The sequence below is a fragment of the Penaeus vannamei genome, chromosome 38, assembly GCF_042767895.1.
Source record: "Penaeus vannamei isolate JL-2024 chromosome 38, ASM4276789v1, whole genome shotgun sequence".
Lineage (NCBI taxonomy): Eukaryota > Metazoa > Arthropoda > Malacostraca > Decapoda > Penaeidae > Penaeus > Penaeus vannamei.
Genome location: NC_091586.1, coordinates 6,943,521 through 6,966,020, shown reverse-complemented (window position 1 = coordinate 6,966,020; position 22,500 = coordinate 6,943,521). Strand labels below are relative to the sequence as shown.

Below are 22,500 nucleotides of genomic sequence, written 5' to 3'. Positions count from 1 at the left end.
ATAATAACAACAACAACAATGATAATAATAACAATAATAATAGTAATAATAATAACAATAATTATAATAGTAATGATAATAATAATAATAACAATAATAATAGTAACAATAATAACAATGATTATAATGGTAATGATGATGATAATAATAATAAGAAGAAAAGATAGTAATAACAATGATATTAATGATAACAACAATAATAATAATGATAACAATGGCAATGATGAAAATGAAAATCACAATGATAATGATAATAATAGAGATGATAAAGATGATGACAATGATAATGATAGTAATAATTATGATAATGATAATAGTAATGATAAAAACAATAAGAATTATAATAATAATGATAATAATAGTGATAACAGCAACAACAATAATAATATTAATGATGATAACAATGATAATAACGGCAATGATGATAATAGTAACAGTAATAATAATGACAATAACAACAACAGTAATGATATTGATAATAATAATACTAATAAAAATAATAATAATGATAATGATAATAACAATAATGATAGTAATAGTAAAAATGATAATTATAATGATAATAGCAGTAATAATAACTAGAAGCACTGAGAGAGCGCATATCTACGTCAAGGCAATAGGGTCACTGATGTAATTAAAAAAACAAACAAAACAAGAAAACAAGAATTGCATTAAAATCACCTCTTAACCAAGTCCATAAGTGACGTCCTTGTTCTCGCAATGCTAATGAACCTCTTTAATAATTCCTGGATCCGGATCAGGGTCCGGATCAACAACATTTAATGGCTTCTAAGTTGGGCTAAGATAAACCTTTGGTTGAAATTTAATAAAAGATTGTTTATAACTCTTTGAGTTATCCTTCTAACTAACCAACGCTATGAAAAACAACCTCCATGGCGGAGGTAATAACGTTAATGATGGCAATAAAGAAAACATTAATAATAAATGAAGTGGTATCACACACACACACACACACACACACACACACACACACACACACACACACACACACACACACACGAACGAACGAACGAACGAGAGGCAATTCACTTCGGAAATCTCGTACTCTCTACCTGGAAATCCGAAGAAAAAAATCCAAAAACCCTTAAGAAATTCTTAGGAAATCCAGAAACCCCAAGAATTTTAAATCGCAAATGCTCCATTCGCAGCAATCTTTAACAAAATCCTGGCAATAGAACGAATTGAAATCGGTAAAAACTGTGATAAAACTTTGACAAATGCCTGAGCAGTTGAAATGAAGAGTGCTATGTTGAGGCTTCGACCCTGTGTGTCACACGCACGCACACACACACACACACACACACACACACACACACACACACACACACACACACACACACACATATATATATATATATATATATATATATATATATATATACATGTATATATATATGTATATATATATATATATATATATATATATATATATATATATATATATATATATATATATATACATGATTTCCTACTGAATGTTAACCAAGATACAACAAAAGTAAAAAGAAACAGTAGAAAACGGAAAATTTGAAGTAATGAATTCTAGCACAAGGCAGATTAATATTCAATATAACAATATAGAAAACTATTAACTGTTATTATTATTATTATTATTAATTATAATTATAATTATTATTATAATTATTATTATTATTATTATTATTATTATTATATTATTATATTATTATATTATATTATTATATTATTATATTTATATTATATTATTATATTATTATATTATTATATTATATTATTATTATTATATTATTATATTATTATATTATATTATATTATTATTATTATTATTATTATTATTATTATTATTATTATAATTATTATTATTGACTATTATTATTATTATGTATTAACTGAAAGGAACATGAGCAGAAATCCCACCATTGAAAATGGCTTTATATAGGGGATCCTCAGGAATCTCGATGATCAATAGACTTTATAAGTTTTAGATTGTTAAAAATACACATTTACTGATGAATAATACAAAAATAAGAGCATTCTAATTTAGGTCTATATAAGTTTATAGTTTTGATCTCTTACGTCAACGTATCCTTCAAGTGTAAACATTGAACAGCTGATCGAGAATCGTTTGAACCGCCATAGTGATAACATCTATACCGGTTAAACATAAAAGAGAGAAAATTTTAGTGTATATATGGACGCTAAAAACATTCCAGACCCAGGAAAAAGTCCTGGAAAAGCCCAACAAATGGACTATGAAACTTTAAATAATAGAAGACGTAAAAACAGTGACAGTGATACAGAAACAAATCCACCGTCCAAGCAACACCGGAACGAAGAAGCCGGAAGGAACTTCATACAGTTTCAACCAGTAGGAAGCAACAACACCGAACCCAGAAATCAAGTAGGCATGATGAACAGAGATGTAATACTAATACAACTATCAGGGGAATCATTAACTTCAAATTTCAATAATCCAATTAAATTGACTAACGCAATCAACAAATCAGAATTTCATAAATATATCATTGAAGACACACTCAGAGTCCTAGGGATTGGGAAGGCAATAAGATTTGAAATAGAAGACTTAAAAAAAATAAGACCACTAACAGAAATAAAAAAACTTGGACCATGGGAAATAACTTGTAAACAGCCTACATCAAGTATTAATACAGATTGCACTTACGCAACTATATATCCAGTTGAACCAGAACTGGATATGAAAACAATAAAAGAAAAGATAAGAACTATAAATGAAATCTCACACATCCAAGATGTAATAAGAATTAATAAAATCAACACTGATAAAAACAAAATTGAAAAATGGACTCCAACAAAATCATTAAGAATTACATTTAAAGGACCACTACCAGAGAGAGTTATAATTGGACACACATCCTATAAGACACAGCAATATACCTTCCCAATCCCGAAATGTTATAACTGTTTGAGATATGGTCATGGGATCTTAACCTGTAAAAATAAAAAAAGATGTAGTAGATGTAGCAGTATTAATCACGAATTTAAAAATTGTATGAATGACCAATATTGTTTCTTTTGTGATGAAAAACATACACCAAACAGCAATGAATGTGACATACACAAAAAAGCACAAGAAATCAACAAACAAAATTTTACACCAAATAACCCAGATATAAAGAAAAAACTACAACAACTAAAACCAAAATCAGAACAAACCACAAATCATAACAACAAAGACAAAGAATCCAAACAAGACAGCACAAAAATAACAAAAACAAAACATACACCACAGAGTAACACAAATCCCAGAAACACAAATCAAAACCAAAACCAGAGTACACCACAGAGCTATGCACAAGCAATAACATCAACACAAAATGTAACACCAGGACAGAGAACACCTCCAAGACAAAAAATACAAAACACAGAGAGAAACCCAATCCAGTTCAAATTAACACCAGAAACAAATAAACAACAAAATAAAACAGAACCAGTAAAACCACCAAACCACACAAACAAACCAAAAAATACAAATACAGAACAATCGCCAGTAACATGGACTTTACCCACACCAATAACCCACTCCCATCATCCAAACTCAAGAACTACTCCTTTAACCCAAATACACCATCACCCATCACCCGTGCCAAACACATACACTGAAAAACAAAAGGGAAAAAACAAAAAAGAAGAAGAAGAAGAAGAAGATAAAGAGAATTCAAACTGGGTAACTACCACAAAAACTATAATCAATGCAATAACAAATTTGATAAACAATATAAATTCAAAGAAATCCTTTTTAGAAATAATAATTGAAACAACAAAAGATTTTACCCCAATTTTAAAACAAATAATTAGATTAATAAATGAATAAAATAATTCTATGGAATGCCCATTCTATCCATAGAAAAAAATCAGAATTAGATTATTTAATCTATAAAGAAAACCCAGGTGTAATCGCATTATGCGAAACTTGGTTAAAAGATAAAGATAATTTTAAAATAAATAATTATGATATAATTAGAAAAGACAGAAAGAATCAAATTGGTGGAGGGTTAATTTTAGGCATTAGGAAAGACGTGCAATTTAAAAAACTAAATTTAAATGATATGTACCAACATAGGATAGAAATACTAGGTGTAAAAATCCAATATAAAGAAAAATGGCTAAATACGATATTAATATATAATCCTTGTAATAATATTAGAGAAGAAGAATTTCAATACTATTATGATCAACTACAAGACCCAAAATTAATAATAGGCGACTTCAACGCACATCATCCAAATTGGAACACAAATAACAATAAATTAAATAATGTAACAGGAAAAAGTTTAGTCAAATTGATAAACCAAAATAATATTATACTCCTAACACCAAAAGGACAAATAACCAGAGTAGACCCAATAACGAATAAAGAATCTACATTAGACCTGGTTTTGGGATCACCGACGATAAATCATTTTGAAATTACAACAGGCCCACACTTAGCTAGCGACCACCTTCCAATAATCATAAAAGAAGACAATTATCAAATAAACTCAATAAACTTAGAAAGAAAGTGGAATTTCACAGAAGAAGGATGGCAGAGATACATTTTAGAACTAAACAAAATAAATGTAAATATAGAGACGATGGAAACATTGTTAGAACTGTTAAAAAAAACGGGAGAGAAATTTTTCAAATACAGTAATAAAACAATAAATAATAAACCAAATAAACCATGGTGGAATAGCAAATGTAATGAAATAATAAAAAGAAGAAATAAGGCATATAATAAATGGAGGAAAAGACCAAGCATAGAGAACAGACTAAATTATAAAAAACTAGTAACAGAAGCAAAACATGTCATTGAAATAGAAAAAAGGAATTCATGGGAAAAATTTTGCATCTCTATAGACTTTAAAACCCCCACAAAAAAAATATGGAATTTCATAAAAAAACAAACAGGAAAAATAACAAAAAGTAACTACCCCCTGATATATAATAATTTCCCAGTCACCCAAATATCAAAAAAACTAGAACTATTTAGGAAAGAATATGAAAACATAACCAGTAGACAAACAGAAAAACTATTAACAAGAACAGAAAAAGAAGAAATATTAAATAGTAACAATGACGATGATATAAATAAAGACATAACATTAGAAGAATTAGCATACGCTATAAGGAATACAAAAAATGGGAAAGCATATGGGCCAGATTGTATAACATATGAATTCTACAAAAATGCCCCCCCCAAAATAATAGAAATAATTTTAACAAACTTTAATAAATATTGGGAATTAGGAAATTACCCACAAGAACTAAAAACAGCAATAATTAATCCAATTTACAAATCAGATAAAGACCCATCCAAAACCAACTCATATAGATTTATTAGTAGAACACCATGCATAGGCAAAATTTTTGAAAACATAATTACAAGAAGATTAAACTGGTGGATAGAGAAAAATAAGCTAGATGAAGACCTAATAGGCTTTAGACATAATCGAAACACAATAGATGCAATACAGATAATCGAAATGAAAATCAGAGAAGCAATTAAAGAAAAAAAATATGCCCTAATAACATGTCTCGATATAGAAAAAGCATTTGACTCAGTAAATCATGAAACTATCCTTATAAAAGCAAAAAACATAGGATTAAGCGGCAAAATAATAAGATGGATAAACAATTTCCTATGCAATAGAACTTTTCAAATTAAAATCGGAGAAAAAAAATCAGCTGTCGGAAAAATATTAAATGGAGTCCCACAAGGATCTCCAATCAGCCCAACCTTATTTAACTTAGTAATGTCAGACATAAAACTCCCAAAGGAAACTGATAAAGTAATCTATGCTGATGATATAACCCTAATAACATCAAACGAGAATCTAGTAGAAGCAAAAAATAATTTAGAACAAAGTCTAAACAAAATAAAAGAATGGGCAGAGAAATGGAAACTTAAAATAAATCCAACCAAGAGTAAAGTAATGTGCTTCACAAATAAAAAACTAGAACAAAATCCAATAATAAAAATAGGAAACGAAGAACTAGAATACACAAATATTCATAAGATATTAGGTATGATATTCGATGCCCCCAAATTAACATGGAAAAAACACGTCGAATATGTAAAAACAAAATCGATGAATAGGATGAATATTATGAAAAAATTAACCTCACTGAGTTGGGGAGCAAACAGAGAGACATTGACAAAATTCTTTAATATATATATAAAACCAATTATAGAATACGGAGTAACAATATATAGTGGAATAAACAAAAATGAATCTAAAAAATTAGAACAAATTCAAAACTATGCACTAAGAATTGCCACAGGATCCCTCAGATCAACTCCAATAATAGCACTGCAAACTTTAACAAGTCAAATGCCAATAACAAATAGGATAAAAGAATTAGAATGCATTCAATTGATTAAAAATTTAGAAAAAGAAAACCATCTACCAATAAAACAATTATCCATAAAATGCATAGAAAACTTCAAACCGAACAAAGACAAAAAAACACTTCTATATAAAGTTATAGAAACATGTAAGAAATGGAAAGTAAAACTAAAAGTAGACACAGTCCCTAATATTTCCCCAATCCCTCCATGGTCTGACATCATAAAAGACATAGAAACAAACTTCATGGAAAACATGAATAAAAACACACCACATCAAATGATACAACAACATTTTCACTACATAGAAAATACAATATACCAAAATTACCAAAAAATTTACACAGACGGATCAAAAATAAAAGAACCAGTCTCAACAACAGCTGCCATATATATACAAAATAAAAACATTACAACCTTATGGAAATTGCCAAACAATACAGAAATAATAGAGGCAGAATTATTTGCAATAAAACAAGCACTAATTTATATAAACAACAATAAATTACAGAAAACAGTAATATTAACAGACTCACAAGCTTCCATACAAACAATAAAAAACTACAAACCAAGAAAATATAAACATATAACATATGAAATACAATCATTGCTACTATTACTAAACACACAAAAGCAACAAATAAAAATACAGTGGATTCCTTCACATAAAAATATAAAAGGAAACGAAATTGCAGACAAAGCAGCAAAAAAAGCTCATGAAATTAGAGATCCCATAACCATGACGCAAAATTCAACAAACACAATAAGAGAAATAAAAATGAAAAAACAAGAAAACTGGAAAGACAGTTTAAAAGAAATACTAAACACAAAAAATTATCTAATCAAAGATCACAACCCACAACCATGGACAAGATCACAAAACAGAAAAATAGATGTGACCATTGCAAGACTTATGACAAAACACACAAGACTTAAAAAACATTTACACAAACTAAAAATAGAAGCAGACCCTATGTGCCGATGGTGTAGTAACCAAGAAGAAACGCCAGAACACTTAATATTACAATGTCCAAGATTTAATTCATACAGAACAAAATTAATACAAGCATTGAACAAAATAGAAATACAAAACCCTGACTTAAATTTATTAATTACAGGAGCAAATCAACATCCTGTGAAGAAGTATTACATCTTAAGACATACAAAGATATTTCTACAAAGATCAAGAATAATAGATATTATCTGAAGATAAAGAAAAACCGCAAGAAAGGATCCAGGGAATATAGACTAAAAAAATGGTCTAAAACCCTATAAAAGAAGAAAGAAGAAGAAGAAGAACAGCTGATCGGAACCACTCAAAACGGTATGTGAAATTGAATTTTTACCTTATATTGCAACAGGCTTTGTCAAATACGAATTAAGAGTTGTTAGTTTTATAAGTAGTGAGCAATGCTGTTTTTCACGTGCAAAAATGTTTTGGATAGATTGTACTAAACTGCCGTATCGTCGAAAATTACAAATAATGAATGGGCGAGTTTCCAATAATTCGACTTTTAAGGACTGGCATATTTTGAGATAAATATTGTTGTGAATTGGCGCAAACCATGAAAAAGTGTGTCATTGCAGCTGGAAAAAGATCGGGACTTGGGAGCGCGAGAAACGGTCTGGATTACACATAGAGCCCCAGACTGTAGAGTATTTTATGTGTGCAGGGAATATTACATTTTCATGCGTGGAAAATATCATGGTAATTTTCTATCATACGTCCACTGCTCTACATCAATGATTTTGGTATCGTTGGATTCCTGGCTACCGCCCCCCAACCCCTGCTGAGCAAACAAAGCATCCACCTCGTATTCACGGCAGGATAGAGTGCACACAAACTAGATGGAGCTGATAGATGCTGCAGGCTCTTCTCTGATGGAGGAGGCTGTGGCAGAAGCACGTCAGCTGGTGGCGACCTTGCGCGTAAAGTCCATTTTGGAGTAGGAGCACCCTCCCCATTTGGCCGTCATGGCGGCTATGGCTGAGTACCGAATGCGACGGCGGCAGGCAGGTCCATACCATACCTGTTTTGAACGTGTATCTCACGTATATCAGAGTCAGCCAATAGAGGGCAGTTATTATCCCATATAGTTACTGAAGTGATTATGTCGCCATTTATTGCATAAGAACATAGCCTCAAGGTCAAGTTTCCCGTCCTCTGGAACCATGAGATCCGTGTTCATAACCAAAATAATATGGCATAATTTCCATTCTTCTGGAAGCAACGAGATACACGTTCAAAACAGGTATGGTATGGACCTGTATTACTAGTAGTGGTGGATTCTTTGTTTCCTTGGCAGGGGTCTCAATGGGAAAGTTATGTGAATTATCATCGTTATTTTCATTTAGGGTTATGTTATTAGTGTTATTTAACCCCGCATTTTCCCTGGAACCTTTCATGCTATCCCCTGCTATCGGGGCCAAGTTTGTCGCTATAGCGGGGTTTCTGCGCAATAAAATCTATATATTTGCATTGTGGACAGTGCTAGGAATCCAACGATATCAAAATTGTTGATGTAGGAGCGGCGGACATAAGACCAAAAACTACTAATATCACTTTGTCTACAATTGCGCAGAAATTTGACAATTCTTTTTTGAACACCCATCATGAAAAAAGGATTGATATTGTAACAGAGTTTATCAATATTGTATCAGGACTCAGTTGTTAACAGAACTGAGCCTTTGTGGAAACCATGTAATGCTTTGCAGGAGATCTCTGGTGTAGTAGAATTGTATGCATCCTTGATTGGCACATTGGCATTCACTTTCACTTTGATATTTTCAATTCTCTCCATAGACCATTCAAATAAAGAGTCATCAACTCAATGCCAATCTATATACCTGGCATAAAAGATTGTAATTTGCAAAATGTTTTAACAAGTAATACTTCAAAGCACTGACCTTTCATGAAGATGGTTTTCTGTTAATTACAAGGCCTGTGAAGTGTAGGCATGATTGAATGCTTTGTTGCGGATGCAAGGAAAAGAGGGATGTGTGTTGCTGCCATGCTTTTTATATTCTTTTGATTAGAATTGTGCTCTAAAATGTCACCTTACTGTTTATTGAAAGTGTAACGTAAAACCAGATCTGAGAATGATCAAAGGTATATGACAATGCAGAATACAAAAGGGAGATAATAAACATTACTTTTGGGGGACATTCTCTTCCCATTTGGGTAATTTCAAAATGGATGATGAAAATTTATAAGGATGATTTATTAATCTTGGCTAATTATTAGAATTTGTTATATGTGGGATGAATAAGGAGTCTTCACCATGTTTATAATACTATAGGAATTGAAAATAACATGGAGCAAGGGGCACATCTTGTATTTCTGTACTTCAAGAAAGCTTTTCTTTCAGCACCAGAGCTTGCTACAATGCAGTTTGCAAGCGCTGTGCATGTATCCGAGGCTTGGTGGGCGGAGGCATGTAAGAAAGTGAAAAATGCTGTTGTGTTTGTCGATAACGCATCAGCAGAATGTCTCCATTGGAATGGGGGTCTTGCCCGCTTAGTTGATGCTGGTGCCAAGAATGTTAAAGAATTTTCATCTTTTGAGGTAAGGTCTATTTGTATGCCTGTATATAAGTAATATAATTTTGTATCATATGTGGTCTAATAGTGATTATTCCATCATATAATATTAATGGAATATCTAATATTTTGCTGGCACTCAACACCTCATTTTATTCTACAGTGTGGTAACAAAGGTGATGTGAAAGCAGTTTTTATGCTGGGAACTGCTGTTGTGGACATAACAGCAAAGATCCTCCAGGACATCATCCATTCCTCAAACTTCGAGTACTGTGTTGTTATCACAGCAGGACACCCTAATGTCCATGCGTATGCCAGATATGGGGGAAGAGAGACTGATGAAGGAGTTTTGATGAATCAGCTTGAACAGACCATCTTAGGATGGATGGGAAATATGGTATTTAAATGAATATTTTGTATGTGTAGCACTGCATTCTTAGTAATATTACCACCATTATGGTACATGGTGTAAATGGAACACTAGAGCCCAGGCATCAGCTTTAGTTAGGGTTAATAGTCGGAGGTGGCGAAACTCAGTGGTAGAGCACTGGCTTTGTGATTGCGAGGACCTGGCTTTGTGCATGGTTGTGCCCTCTCAGTTGACAGCTGTAACTGAGTATTGGTATGCTAACATCAGCATAATGGGGTTAGAGTTTGGTTGGAAAAGCATTGCCACTCTACAGTATCATCTCGCAATGTAGTATGCCTGTTCCTCTATGTTATGGGACCAATTTTAACTATTTGAGAGTTGGTAATTAATGGTTGCCTTTGTATCATGATGTAAATATTTCAGTATGAGTAAAAGTTTACCAAAATAAGTGAATTTCAAATACTTTTCTAGTTATTATGGAATTACAGACATTTTAATCTCTTGTTTGTAGTCATATCCTTTGCTGTAATGGTGGTAACTTTGATTGTAAGGCATGTCTTGCAATTTCTATGGTGGGTATCCTGATGAAATGTGTTTTATAAGACTTGAAGCTTCATGAATAGTATAGCAATATCCAATGTAGAAGAACTCTACCATCAGTCAGTAGTTCTTCTTTCCAGTTTGTTTTCTAATTAACAGATGCAGAAATTATAGATCAAGTATATCATGGTCATACCATATGGTCAAACCATCACAAGAAATAATGGTATTTCAATGTTATTTACTATAGTTATATGAGGATTAAGATTATAATACCATTTATAATACTATGCATGGAAGAGAGATAAGGCTAGAAAAAATTTCTTTATTGATCCCGCAACACTATCCAGAATGTGTTTTTATAAAACCAAGTATACAGTCATCAAATTATATTTTTAAAAAGTAGGTAATTCTGAGTGTGCTTTCAAAAGAAATCTTTTGGTTGATGCTGCATGAAATAAAGTAAGCTAGCAATTTGTGAATATGAAAGTCAAAAACAGTGGAATGTATTAAATGTTTTTAATTGTTACATTCTGTGTAGCTATTGCCTTTATTGCTACTAGTATTAATAAGTGTAATCTTTACTAGTTCAATATTCTATTAACAAATTTGCTTTCAGAATTACACTGTGGAGATTTTCTACATTCCCCTTGTGGTGGTACCATACTCGGAAAGCCTCTTCTTCATGCCGCCCTTTGCTGATCTCTATCCATTACTCAACACAGATGTTGCAAGACTGGCTAAGCTGCAGCAAGCACAAACCAAAGGAGAAAGAGTGAAGCTGGTAGAGAGTTTAGGTAAGCTGTTTCCTCTTATTCTCTGCCTTCCTTTACCTGGAAATATGCCTCACAGGATAGGCTTGCTTCACTTATACATGGCACTGTCATTGTTAGTAACCCAGATGTATGCATATATCAATTCCTTGATCACTTATCATGATGTGTTTCAAAGCTGTTGAAACATTTTGACATGACAGCTAAAAGTTTAAACTGGGGTGTGGATATTTTCTTAGGTGCATAGAAATTTTTTTATAGCAAAGGTAGATGAAACAAGACCAGACTTTACTGCCTGTTTATTTTTGTAGGTGCAGTTAAAAACACAGAAGTGAAAAATTGCAAATTGACATTTTACCGGAACACAGGGTTGTTGACTTTATCTCTGGTGTGATGCTAACCATTCATCCTCCACTTCCCCTCTGTTTCTGTTCAGTAATATACAGTTAAGTTTACATAAGACTAAGCAATGCATTTTGTTGCATTTTAGAACTTAACCAATAGATTTGGAAATGGAAAATGTCTTGCCACTAGTACTCGCCACCAGTGTACAAAGTTTTTGGAGGATGATTAGACTCAGTGGACATTTACACCATGACTGGAAAGGTGCTGGTTGCTAGGAGGAGAATATTTCCATGCTCAGGAATCTATTCCTGCCTGTTATGATCAGTGATCACAAACAAAAAAATGTAACTTATTGTTATTGCACAGAGTTGCTGACTACCTAGAGAGATGATTTTCAGTCTGTGCAAGGAAAACAGTGGATTACTGCCCAGAATTTGAGCTGTATGTGGGCACTGAGGCAGCTGGATCCAATGGGTGGCATGTTTGATGGGCCATAAAGAATGTAGAGTTGTTCATGTGGGCTGCTGGGAAAGATAGGGAACCACAGCTTTTGATCTGCTTTTTTCATACACATATTAGTGATACAAAGAGATATCTTTGAGTCTTTTTGGCAATGCTTATTGTGTAGTATGTAGTTGTACTAAGCAAAGGTGTATACTCAATTGTATTCATAGGTTCATTTACCTTGGAGTTCATCATTTGTAATAAGATAGTATCATTTATAGCTAATAACTAATGTACTATATAATGGTAATGAGTTCATTCAAGTCTGATGTTGCATATTCTTAACTTTTAATTGTTTTTATCCTTGAATATTGCTATTTTATTTGATCTTTGTATATTCTTTGGGAGGATGGAACTGGTCTGTATTGGGCTCTATCTTTCCATTGGGTGAATAGATGAGCTGAGGGATAAAGCTGAATCTCAGTGCTGACTGCATCTTATTACCTAATAATCAAGGTTTTGAAGGTGGTATATGTTATTGTTTCCAGTGCGTTTTCTTCTCTATTTCTTGAACATCATATAGAGCAATATGTGATGTTGAAGTGGTATTTGTGAGATTGAAGACATATCTTTATCCAGAGTGTTGATAGTTGCAGAAGACCAGGGCAGTGAGTTCAGACTACACTCAAGAGTTAAGTTTAAGATAATCATAATATATATAGATATATTGATTGATGCACCTCTACAATACCTTGGAGGTTTGGACAGTCTTGATTAGGCTCTTCCTTATTGATGCTTGAGACAGAGAAGAAAGAAGTGGTAGGAAGTTATGACTAAAATGAGTACTTTTGATTATCTTGTGATCTCCAGTGCCTTTTTTGTGGTAACCCATCGAGGATAAACCGAACTCCTCTGATGGCATTAGGACAAACCCTTGGTGGATTGAGGGTCCTTATGTTAGGCAAATTATTGATTATGTCTGAATTTTGTGTAATATTTTTTTCAAAGTAATATTTATATTTTGTTATCCTTTATCTAATAACTTTGAGAAATTAATTGAAGGTTTTCATTCACAAGGTGTATTTTTCTCCAGAGTATGTCTGGTGCCCAAATTATGTGCTTGATCTGTTATCTATAGATATGTTTTGTTTGGCAAAAGGAACATTGAGGCCATAAGCATCATTTTCTACATGGGAAACTGGATACTTTTCAACAATTTTTCTTAATTCCTCTTTCAGCTGATGTGGAGTTTCATCACTTGCCATTTGAAATGCGTATTATGATCCGGCAATTTGTGGTGTGCATCCATAGCCTAATGCAGGGGATGAATGCCAGGGATGAAATCTTTTCTGTCGGTCACACAGCACGCATCATTGGCTCGGAATTGGACTCCTTCGGTCCAGCTCGGCAGAGGAGAAAGGTAATTAGATTGACTATGTGTTATTCTGTGTCATTACAGTAGTGCTATGTTTTTTATTCTATGTTAGTGTTTAGTATAGTATGTACATAATATTAAATGAACCCAGTGTTGACAGGATGGCAAGAATACATGCCATGTCCACTTTGTCCCTTTGTTTATTGGTTGCCTTTACACAGAAAAGGCTCCACAAGTGCTTAATCACTTGCCCTACGTAGCTCACTTCTTCACAATTGTACTTTACTTTTTGAAATATTCTTTTATTTATTATTATCATTTTTTTGCTATTAGTATTGTTAGTAACATTATGATAATCATAATGTCAATAACAATAATAGTATCCTCATCTTTAATAGCATTAGGAACAAATGTTATTTTGGGAAGCACAAGGAAAAGGGGAAATCAGCTGATGGCATGTTATCCTACTAATTGGATCCTTGGTAGCTTAGCACTTGTGGAACTGTCACTGTGCAAAGAAATTTCTCTAAAGAAAGCAATAGTTGACAGGATGATTATTCAGCACCAGTAGGTTAATGTAGCTATTTCCTACATATATTATACGGTAATCTGTATCAAATACAGGTGGCTTTTATATTGTCACTCTCTTTTATACCTTTTTATAATATATCTGCAATATTTTTAGTGCTATTTGCAGCATTTTCTCTTTTTATGGAATTGTTGAAATAAAATCATGCTCAGTGTTCACTCAACTTCTCTCAGGAGCCAGTGCCATTTCTTTATATTCTCCTTTTTTACAGAATGCTGCAAATAAAGTATCCATTGTCTTAGTGGACAGAACTTTAGACCTTGCGGCAGCTTCCATTTTCTCCAGTGACACTCTGATGGAGCGGATCCTGTGCCTCCTGCCCAGGCTCTTTGGCCATCACCTGGACTCTGCCGTCAGCATGGCTCCGCTCTGCCAAGTGCATTCGTGAGTGCCAGGCTCTTGAAGGGGGATTGGAGCCTACAGTTATCCCTTTGTATATTGACAGTGTGGAGATCATGAATATTGTTTTTATTGGTGTCACTGATAGTGCTGTATAGTAGTGTTGGTTATTAAGTTTGTTTGTTTGTTAATCTTTGTGTGAATATTTTTATTGCATCAGTGATTCTATTGTCCTTGGTGGAGGTATGTCCCCTCTGATTGCTTCTAGTTCTCATTTTATTTCATTTTTTTCTTTTTGTTCTTCTTCTTCTTATTATTATTATTATTGTTATCACCATCACCATCACCACCATGACCATCATCACCATCACCATCATCATCACTATCACTAGTAGCACCACCATTACCCTCACTGTCATCACTGCCATCACCACTAAAGTTTTTTCATACAAACCCTAAGTCTTTTTTTTTTTTTGTTTTTTTGGCAGATCATCCGAATGGACGCTAATCCCAGGCTGTCTTGCGCCTCAAGGCAATGAGAAGAAAGCGAAGGAAGTTCTGTCAGCATTAGTTTTGTCCTCCAGAAAAGAAGCTCTAGGTCTTCTCAACAAACATGTAGGATACTTAAACTTTAAATTTTTGTGTGGGGATGGAGAGCTTTCATTTTGACATCTTGAGAAAAGCACAATTCAAATAGAAATATATATATATATATATATATATATATATATATATATATATATATATATATATATATATATATATATATATATATATATATATATATATATATATATATATATATATATATATAATGTGGCCCTCCTATGTTTGTTGTTATTGCATCTGCTGTGAAGGCATGCAATGGCAATTGTATTTTTCAAATAGTTTACGGCAGTAAAAATAAAGGAAATGGTTCAATTAACTCTTGACAATTAATGAAAAAGGGATCTCACATTTCCCTTTTATTTAAGATTATGATAATTGTTGTGATATAAGTCAAATTTATTGTATTATTGCAGTGCATTACCATCATAGTGTTGATAATGATACAATTGTTCCCTTTGCTCCTTTTTCTTCTCCTTTTCTTCTTCTCTTTCTCTTTTGATTTCTCCTTCATCTTCTCCTTCTACCCCTTTTTCTTCTCCTTTTTCTTCTTCTCTTTCTCTTTCTATTTCTCCTTCATCTCCTCCTTCTACCCCTTTTTCTTCTTCTCCTTCTCTTTCTTTCTCCTCCTCCTCCTTCTCCTTTTCTCCTCTTTTTCTTTCTCCTGCTTCTCCTTCTTCTTCTTTCTTTTTCCTCCTCCTCCTCCTCCTCCTCCTCCTCCTCCTTGTCCTCCTCCTCCTCCTGCTCCACCGGCCTCCTCCTCCTCCTCCTCCTCCTCCTCCTCCTCCTCCTCCACCTCCACCTCCTCCTCGTCCTCCTCTCTTCCCCCTCCTCCTCCTCCTCCTCCTCCTCCTCCTCCTCCTCCTCCTTTTCTCCTCTTTTTCTTTCTCCTGCTTCTCCTTCTTCCTTCTTTTTCCTCCTCCTCCTCCTCCTCCTCCTCCTCCTCCTCCTCCTCCTCCTCCATTTTCTTTTCCTCCTCCTCCTACTTCTTTTCCTCCTCCTCCTCCTCCCCCTTCACGTCCTCCTCCGCCACCTCCTCCCCCTCCTCCTCCCCCTCCTCCTCCGCTTCCTCCTCCGCTTCCTCCTCCGCTTCCTCCTCCTCCTCCTCCTCCTCCTCCTCCTCCTCCTCCTCCATTTTCTTTTCCTCCTCATCCTCCTCCTCTTCTTTCTTTTCCTCCTCCTCCCCTCCCCGTCCTTTTCTTCCTCTTCTTCGTCCTCCACCTCTCCCTCTTACTTTTCCTCCTCCCCCTTCTCTTCCTCCTCCTCCTCCTCCTCCTCCTCCTCCTCCTCCTCCTCCTCCTCCTCCTCCTCCTCCTCCTCCTCCTCCTCCTCCCCTCCCCGTCCTTTTCTTCCTCTTCTTCATCCTCCACCTCTCCCTCTTACTTTTCCTCCTCCCCCTTCTCTTCCTCCTCCTCCTCCTCCTCCTCCCCCTCCTCCTCTCCCTCCTCCTCTCCCTCCCCCTTGGCCTTCCCCTCCTCCTCCTCCTCCTCCTCCTCCTCCTCCTCCTCCTCCTCCTCCTCCTCCTCCTCCTCCTCCTCCTCCTCCTCCCCCTCCTGTTCTTGTTCCTTCTCCTCCCCCTCCTGTTCGTCCTCCTCCTCCTCCTCCTCCTTCTCCTCTTCCTCCTCCCCCTCCTCCTCTTCCTCCCCCTTGGCCTTCCCCCCCTCCTCCTCCTCCTCCTCCTCCTCCTCCTCCTCCTCCTCCTCCTCCTCCTCCTCTTCCTCCTCCTCCTCCTCCTCCTCCTCCTCCTCCTCCTCCTCCTCCTCCTGTTCCTCCTCCTCTTCCTCCTCCTCTTCCTCCTTCTTTTCCTCCTCCTCCTCCTCCTCCTTATATAATTATTTCTTTTCTTTGTTTTTCCTATATTTTATTTCCCCCTCTCTCCTCTCAGGTCTTGCAGGCAGCCAACAGAAAGGAAGCAGGATCAGGGGAAATAGACAAGGAAGGGAAAATGACTATTGGAAATTTGAAGAAGAATATCCAGACATTCGCGTCAGATGTTGAGGCATTCTCGGAGCATGCCAGTCTGTTACAGGTATGTATTAGATGCTGTAAGCCTGCAAGGAAAAGTGAAATGTTTGTAAGGCTTGATCTGTTGAACTTTAGATTTATTTTACTTGTATTTAAAGACGTTTTTTTATCTTTTTATCCATGTTTTTTACCTCATCTTTTCATTTTCTCTTCTCTTTCTTTCCATTTCCTCTTCCTTTCATCCTTTATATCCCCCTTTTCCCTTCCTCCTCCTATCCTTTTTCCTCCTTATACCTATAACTACCCACTTATCCCTTTCTCTCTCAATCCCTCTCACACTTTCTTCCTAATCTTTTTTTTTCGGCCCCTTCTTCTTGCACCCACATCATCTTCTTTTCCTATTTTCCTGTCCTTTCTCTTTCCCACCTTTCTTCTCATCTCCCATTTATCCGTACTGCTTCCATCCTTTCCATTCTTTCCTCCTCCCATTCTCCTTCTTCAACTCCATCTTTTCTCTCATCTTTCTTCTCTCTCCTTTCTTCTCTCTCCTTCCTCTTCTCCTCTCAACCCATCTTTTCTCTCATCTCCCCTTTCTCCTTATCCTTTCCTTTCTTTCAATCCTCTCACCTTTACCCTACTCCTTTCCTTTATTTCAATTATGTTTTTTTTGTCTCATTTTTTCTTTTCCCTACTCAACTCCCATATCACTACTTCAGCAAGGACTTGGTGTCGTGGAGGCACTCTCGGATGAACGGCATGAGCATCTCGACCAACTCCTAAGCCTTCAGAAGCTTCTGTTGCAGTCCATCGGTGACCCTGAAGAGACTCCTCCGTTTACACAGGTGAGACTTGGACATGTACAGCAAAGTTATGCTATACATGTTCTGGCTGTGTTTCTCCTGTGTTTTAAGAAGGATGTTTAAAGCTATGTAAATGTAAGAAAAAATAATCAAGTCTGTTTAGCGGAGAGTTACTCAGAGGCAAATAGCACGGGGGAGGGAGAAGAGGAAACGGGGGAGGGAGAAGGGGAAACGAGGGAGGGAGAAGGGGAAACGGGGGAGGGAGAAGGGGAAACGGGGGAGGGAGAAGGGGAAACGGGGGAGGGAGAAGGGGAAACGGGGGAGGGAGAAGGGGAAACGGGGGAGGGAGAGGGGGAAATGGTGGAGGGAGAAGGGGAAACGTGGGAGGGTGAAGGAGATAGGGGGGGAGGGAGAAGGAGAAAGGGGGGGAGGGAGAAGGAGAAAGGGGGGAGAGAGAAGGAGAAAGGGGGGAGAGAGAAGGAGAAAGGGGGGAGAGAGAAGCAGAAAGGGGGGAGAGAGAAGGAGAAAGGAGAGAGAGAGAGGCAGGCAGGCAGGCAGGCAGGCAGGCAGGCAGGCAGGCAGGCAGGCAGGCAGGCAGGCAGGCAGGCAGGCAGGCAGGCAGGCAGGCAGGCAGGCAGGCAGGCAGGCAGGCAGGCAGGCAGGCAGGCAGGCAGGCAGGCAGGCAGGCAGGCAGGCAGGCAGGCAGGCAGGCAGGCAGGCAGGCAGGCAGGCAGGCAGGCAGGCAGGCAGGCAGGCAGGCAGGCAGGCAGGCAGGCAGGCAGGCAGGCAGGCAGGCAGGCAGGCAGGCAGGCAGGCAGGCAGGCAGGCAGGCAGGCAGGCAGGCAGGCAGGCAGGCAGGCAGGCAGGCAGGCAGGCAGGCAGGCAGGCAGGCAGGCAGGCAGGCAGGCAGGCACAGACAAAGCAGACTGACAGAAAGGCAGAGAGTAGTATCAATTGAGACATGGAAGGAAATAAAGATAGAAACAGACACAGACATGGGCAGGCAGGCAGGCAGGCATTTATTTATAAATATAGCCAGATAAAAAGTAATAAAAACAGCAGCTGAAAAGTGATGACTGCACAAACAAGAATTTCTTGGCCTTTCAGATTTTGCAGCTTCTGAAAACCCGTGGCACTCATGGTGTCTCCCTAGATGACGTTCTGACCCTGATGGTGTATGCCACGTCGCTTGGAGGGTCATCAGTGTTTTCTCAGAGAGATGAATATGCACTCACCAACCTCCTGTCTCAAGCTATTGTTGAGGATAAGTTGGATCTGTCGGACACCCTGTTGGAAATCAGTGAGTGGATTATGGTGCACAAAATTTGTGTGATGATGTACTTTAAAATTCTATTTTCAATTGTGTTTGTGTAATATTTGGATTGTGTTGAATAATCCCATGATTTTTTTTCCAGTTGGGGAAGATGTAGATGAAGTGAGTGCTCTAAAAGCTTCTCAAAATATTGCTAGCCAGTTGCATGCCATAGCCACTGCCAGGGATCACCTGAAAAATTACAAGTAAGAAATATGACTTTATTACTGTACTACATATTTTGCTTTGCTTCTGTAATAGAAATGGGTCAGCTTTGCAGAAAAGGATATTAACCATGGATCTTACAAAAAGAAAAAAAGAAAAAAAAAATGTGTATACAAGTAAGCACATTTGATGATGTGTGATATTGCTTCTTTATGATTTTATATTAGGAAGATATATTAGACTCCAAATGGCTGACAATAATGATTTTTTTTTTTCATCTGCCTCCACCACAAGGTGGTAAGCCCCATGACCCACTGTAAATCCAGCCACAACTCTATTTTTACATTATAGAAAGCTCAAAGAATGAGATATGAGAAAACTTTTACCAGTCTTTATAATTATTATTATTTTTCAGAAATCTCCACATCCCAGGAGATGCTGCCCAGCCAGCTTCATGTCAAGGTTTGCTTCAGAAATTGGTGCATGATTCCCTAACTGCTCCTCAGACGGAAATCTCAGACATTGAATACAGATCTGCAGGCTTCAAAGATCTGATAAAAACTGGCTTCAGGTAAGCAAAAAGCAAGGCAAAGAAAAACAGAGGTCTTGTTTCATTCATTTTGTGATTGTGAAAATTATGTGAAGATATTAAAAATGGATCGCAAGGACATGTGTCTGTTGATCTTGAACAAAGTCTCTTAATATTTTTTCAGCCTTTTTGTGAATGTGAGTAAACCCATGCCGAGAGATGCCCCAGCAATCATTGTGTACGTGATTGGTGGAGTCACAGCTGGAGAGGTGCGGGAGATTAAGCAGAGGGTGGAGGAAGTTGGCCCTCCCTGTGAAGTGCTCCTGGCCTCGTCACACCTTGCACATCCCTCTGACACCATTGCCAGAGCCTTGAAACCCTCACCATTCATACAAAATCTATAAGGTCAAGACATAGCATTTGTGTCCTGATGGGCGTGCATTCAAAATGTGCTCAAGCTAGGGTTTTACATTAAAAACTTTAAAAAATTATTTTGTTATTTATTTCAGTTAACTGAATAGGGAGTGGTTGTGGTGCAACCAAAATCTGGTCTCTTCAGTATTGTAATGTTAGATGTAACTAGAGAAGATATATACTGAAACAATATTTACACTGTTTAGCTTGTTATTTACAATTTGTGTAGCTATGATATATATGAATTTAATTCATACATAATGTATACACCTTATTGTCTAAGTGTCTTTATTGTACCATGTATATGAACCTTTATTGAAAAAATAACATTCCCTTTATTTTTACCTGATATTCTGAAGTTTATTCTTCTTTCCTTCAGTAAAGATAAAACAACTGAATGTGTTCTATATCGTGCTGGCTTTGTACATAGATTATACTGTTTATATTTTGTCTATTGTTTACAAGATTTTGGGCATTGACAGGGATAGAATATACATTAAGGACTGTTTCATATTATGTTAAATAAAGAAAAAAACTCATGTATTCTGTTTTATAATCCTTTGTAATCCATTTTCTTCTGGATCCTTTAACAATAAGCTACTACCTTCTGTATATGGTAGCATCATCTGTAAGGCCACACCAATTTTATTTGTTGCTTCTAAGATCCACTGCTTCAAATTTTTGCATTTTGAAAATAAAAAAAGCCTGGATCAGAAACCATCACAGATTTTGCTTTTGCACAGAGAGCTTCTTTTGTAGTCCTGATAGTTTTAACTATACGTTTAGTTTAGTTTAGAGTTTAGTTGTAGAGTAGTTTATAAAGCAGATTGATTTTTTCAATGTAAAGTTGAACGTTTGCATGCCAAAGATGACAAAATGCCTGTGGAAAGAAACCCAACACGGCCAACTCTTGTTGTTGTACTTTTTTTTTTTTTTTTTTTTTTTAATGTTACTGACTCATTAAAGTTTAGGTTGACATCATACAAACAAAAATTGCAATAATATATAGGTGGTATGTGTGTGTGTGTGTGTGTGTGTGTGTGTGTGTGTGTGTGTGTGAGCGCCTGTGTGTGTGTGTGTGTGTGTGAGCGCCTGTGTGTGTGTGTGTACATGCACACCCGAAATGGATTGGGAAGATGATCGAGGGTGCTATGGAAGGTTATGACAGAGTAGAGGTGACTGGGCAGGGTTTGAATTCTTGCATTCCCATTAAATATAGCGGGCGTAGGTACATATGTCACCATTTTGCAGCGGTGCCTCTTAAATTGCATTTTGAGCGATATATATATATATATATATATATATATATATATATATATATATATATATATATATATATATATATATATATATATATATATATATATGAACACAAGCATAAACACAGTAACCTGTACACAAAAATGAAAATGAAAACGGCCACAGTGAGAAATGTGTGTGTGGAATACTCCTTGCTTACGTCACAAAAGTGCCAAAAGAGAAAGTACAGTGAACACCTGCGTCTGCTGAAGGAGGAAGGCAGCTGCCGGGGACAGAGGTGCGAAAGGGGGAATCATCCGGCCTTTGATGTATCATTGACAATATGTATATATATATTTATATATGTATACACACACACACACATACATGTATTATTATGTATAATGTGTATATATGTATTTGTATGTATAATAGGCACACACATATTTATGTATGTATATAATATATTTTTTCATATATATATTCATATATACGTATATATGTGTGTGTGCGGTGTGTGTGTATAAATATATGTAAATACTTATATATAAAATGTATATATAATATACATACATGAATATATGTATATATATGTATAATAAACATATATAATGTTTATGCATATGTATATATATGTATATCATAGATATATGTATATATATACATATATATACATACATACATATATACATGTATACACACCTTTTCATGTATATGTATATACACATATATGTATATTGCACACACACACACACACACACTTATTTAAACAACTTTACTGTAAAATT

General features: G+C 35.9%; 2 protein-coding genes across 2 annotated transcripts; both read left to right on the top strand.

The window, feature by feature from the left end:
* Positions 1 to 2,191: 2,191 nt before the first annotated feature.
* LOC113804245 (uncharacterized) lies at positions 2,192 to 7,642 on the top strand. The gene is made up of 4 exons (XM_070116106.1): positions 2,192 to 2,972; positions 5,323 to 5,582; positions 5,799 to 5,956; positions 7,486 to 7,642. The coding sequence occupies exons 1-4, from the start codon at positions 2,192 to 2,194 to the stop codon at positions 7,640 to 7,642; spliced, it is 1,356 nt and encodes a 451-aa protein (XP_069972207.1).
* On the top strand, positions 7,552 to 21,012 carry LOC113815646 (sec1 family domain-containing protein 2). Its single transcript, XM_027367675.2, has 13 exons — positions 7,552 to 7,691; positions 9,736 to 9,932; positions 10,071 to 10,304; positions 11,437 to 11,614; positions 13,618 to 13,799; positions 14,555 to 14,727; positions 15,171 to 15,297; positions 17,174 to 17,317; positions 17,970 to 18,095; positions 19,161 to 19,353; positions 19,469 to 19,571; positions 19,946 to 20,101; positions 20,244 to 21,012. Exons 2-13 carry the CDS (start codon positions 9,753 to 9,755, stop codon positions 20,461 to 20,463), a joined length of 2,016 nt encoding a protein of 671 aa, XP_027223476.1. The 5' UTR covers positions 7,552 to 7,691; positions 9,736 to 9,752; the 3' UTR covers positions 20,464 to 21,012.
* Positions 21,013 to 22,500: the final 1,488 nt, after the last annotated feature.

Excerpts from the sequence above, each read along its gene's own strand:
- LOC113804245 (XM_070116106.1), top strand. The coding sequence starts at position 2,192 with ATGGACGCTAAAAACATTCCAGACCCAGGAAAAAGTCCTGGAAAAGCC. Across the intron at positions 2,973-5,322 it reads TGGTCATGGGATCTTAACCT|ATAAAGACCCATCCAAAACC; the intron begins GTAAAAATAAAA and ends TTTACAAATCAG. Across the intron at positions 5,957-7,485 it reads CCAACCAAGAGTAAAGTAAT|GAGCAAATCAACATCCTGTG; the intron begins GTGCTTCACAAA and ends TATTAATTACAG.
- LOC113815646 (XM_027367675.2), top strand. The coding sequence starts at position 9,753 with ATGCAGTTTGCAAGCGCTGTGCATGTATCCGAGGCTTGGTGGGCGGAG. Across the intron at positions 10,305-11,436 it reads TAGGATGGATGGGAAATATG|AATTACACTGTGGAGATTTT; the intron begins GTATTTAAATGA and ends ATTTGCTTTCAG. Across the intron at positions 20,102-20,243 it reads CTGATAAAAACTGGCTTCAG|CCTTTTTGTGAATGTGAGTA; the intron begins GTAAGCAAAAAG and ends ATATTTTTTCAG.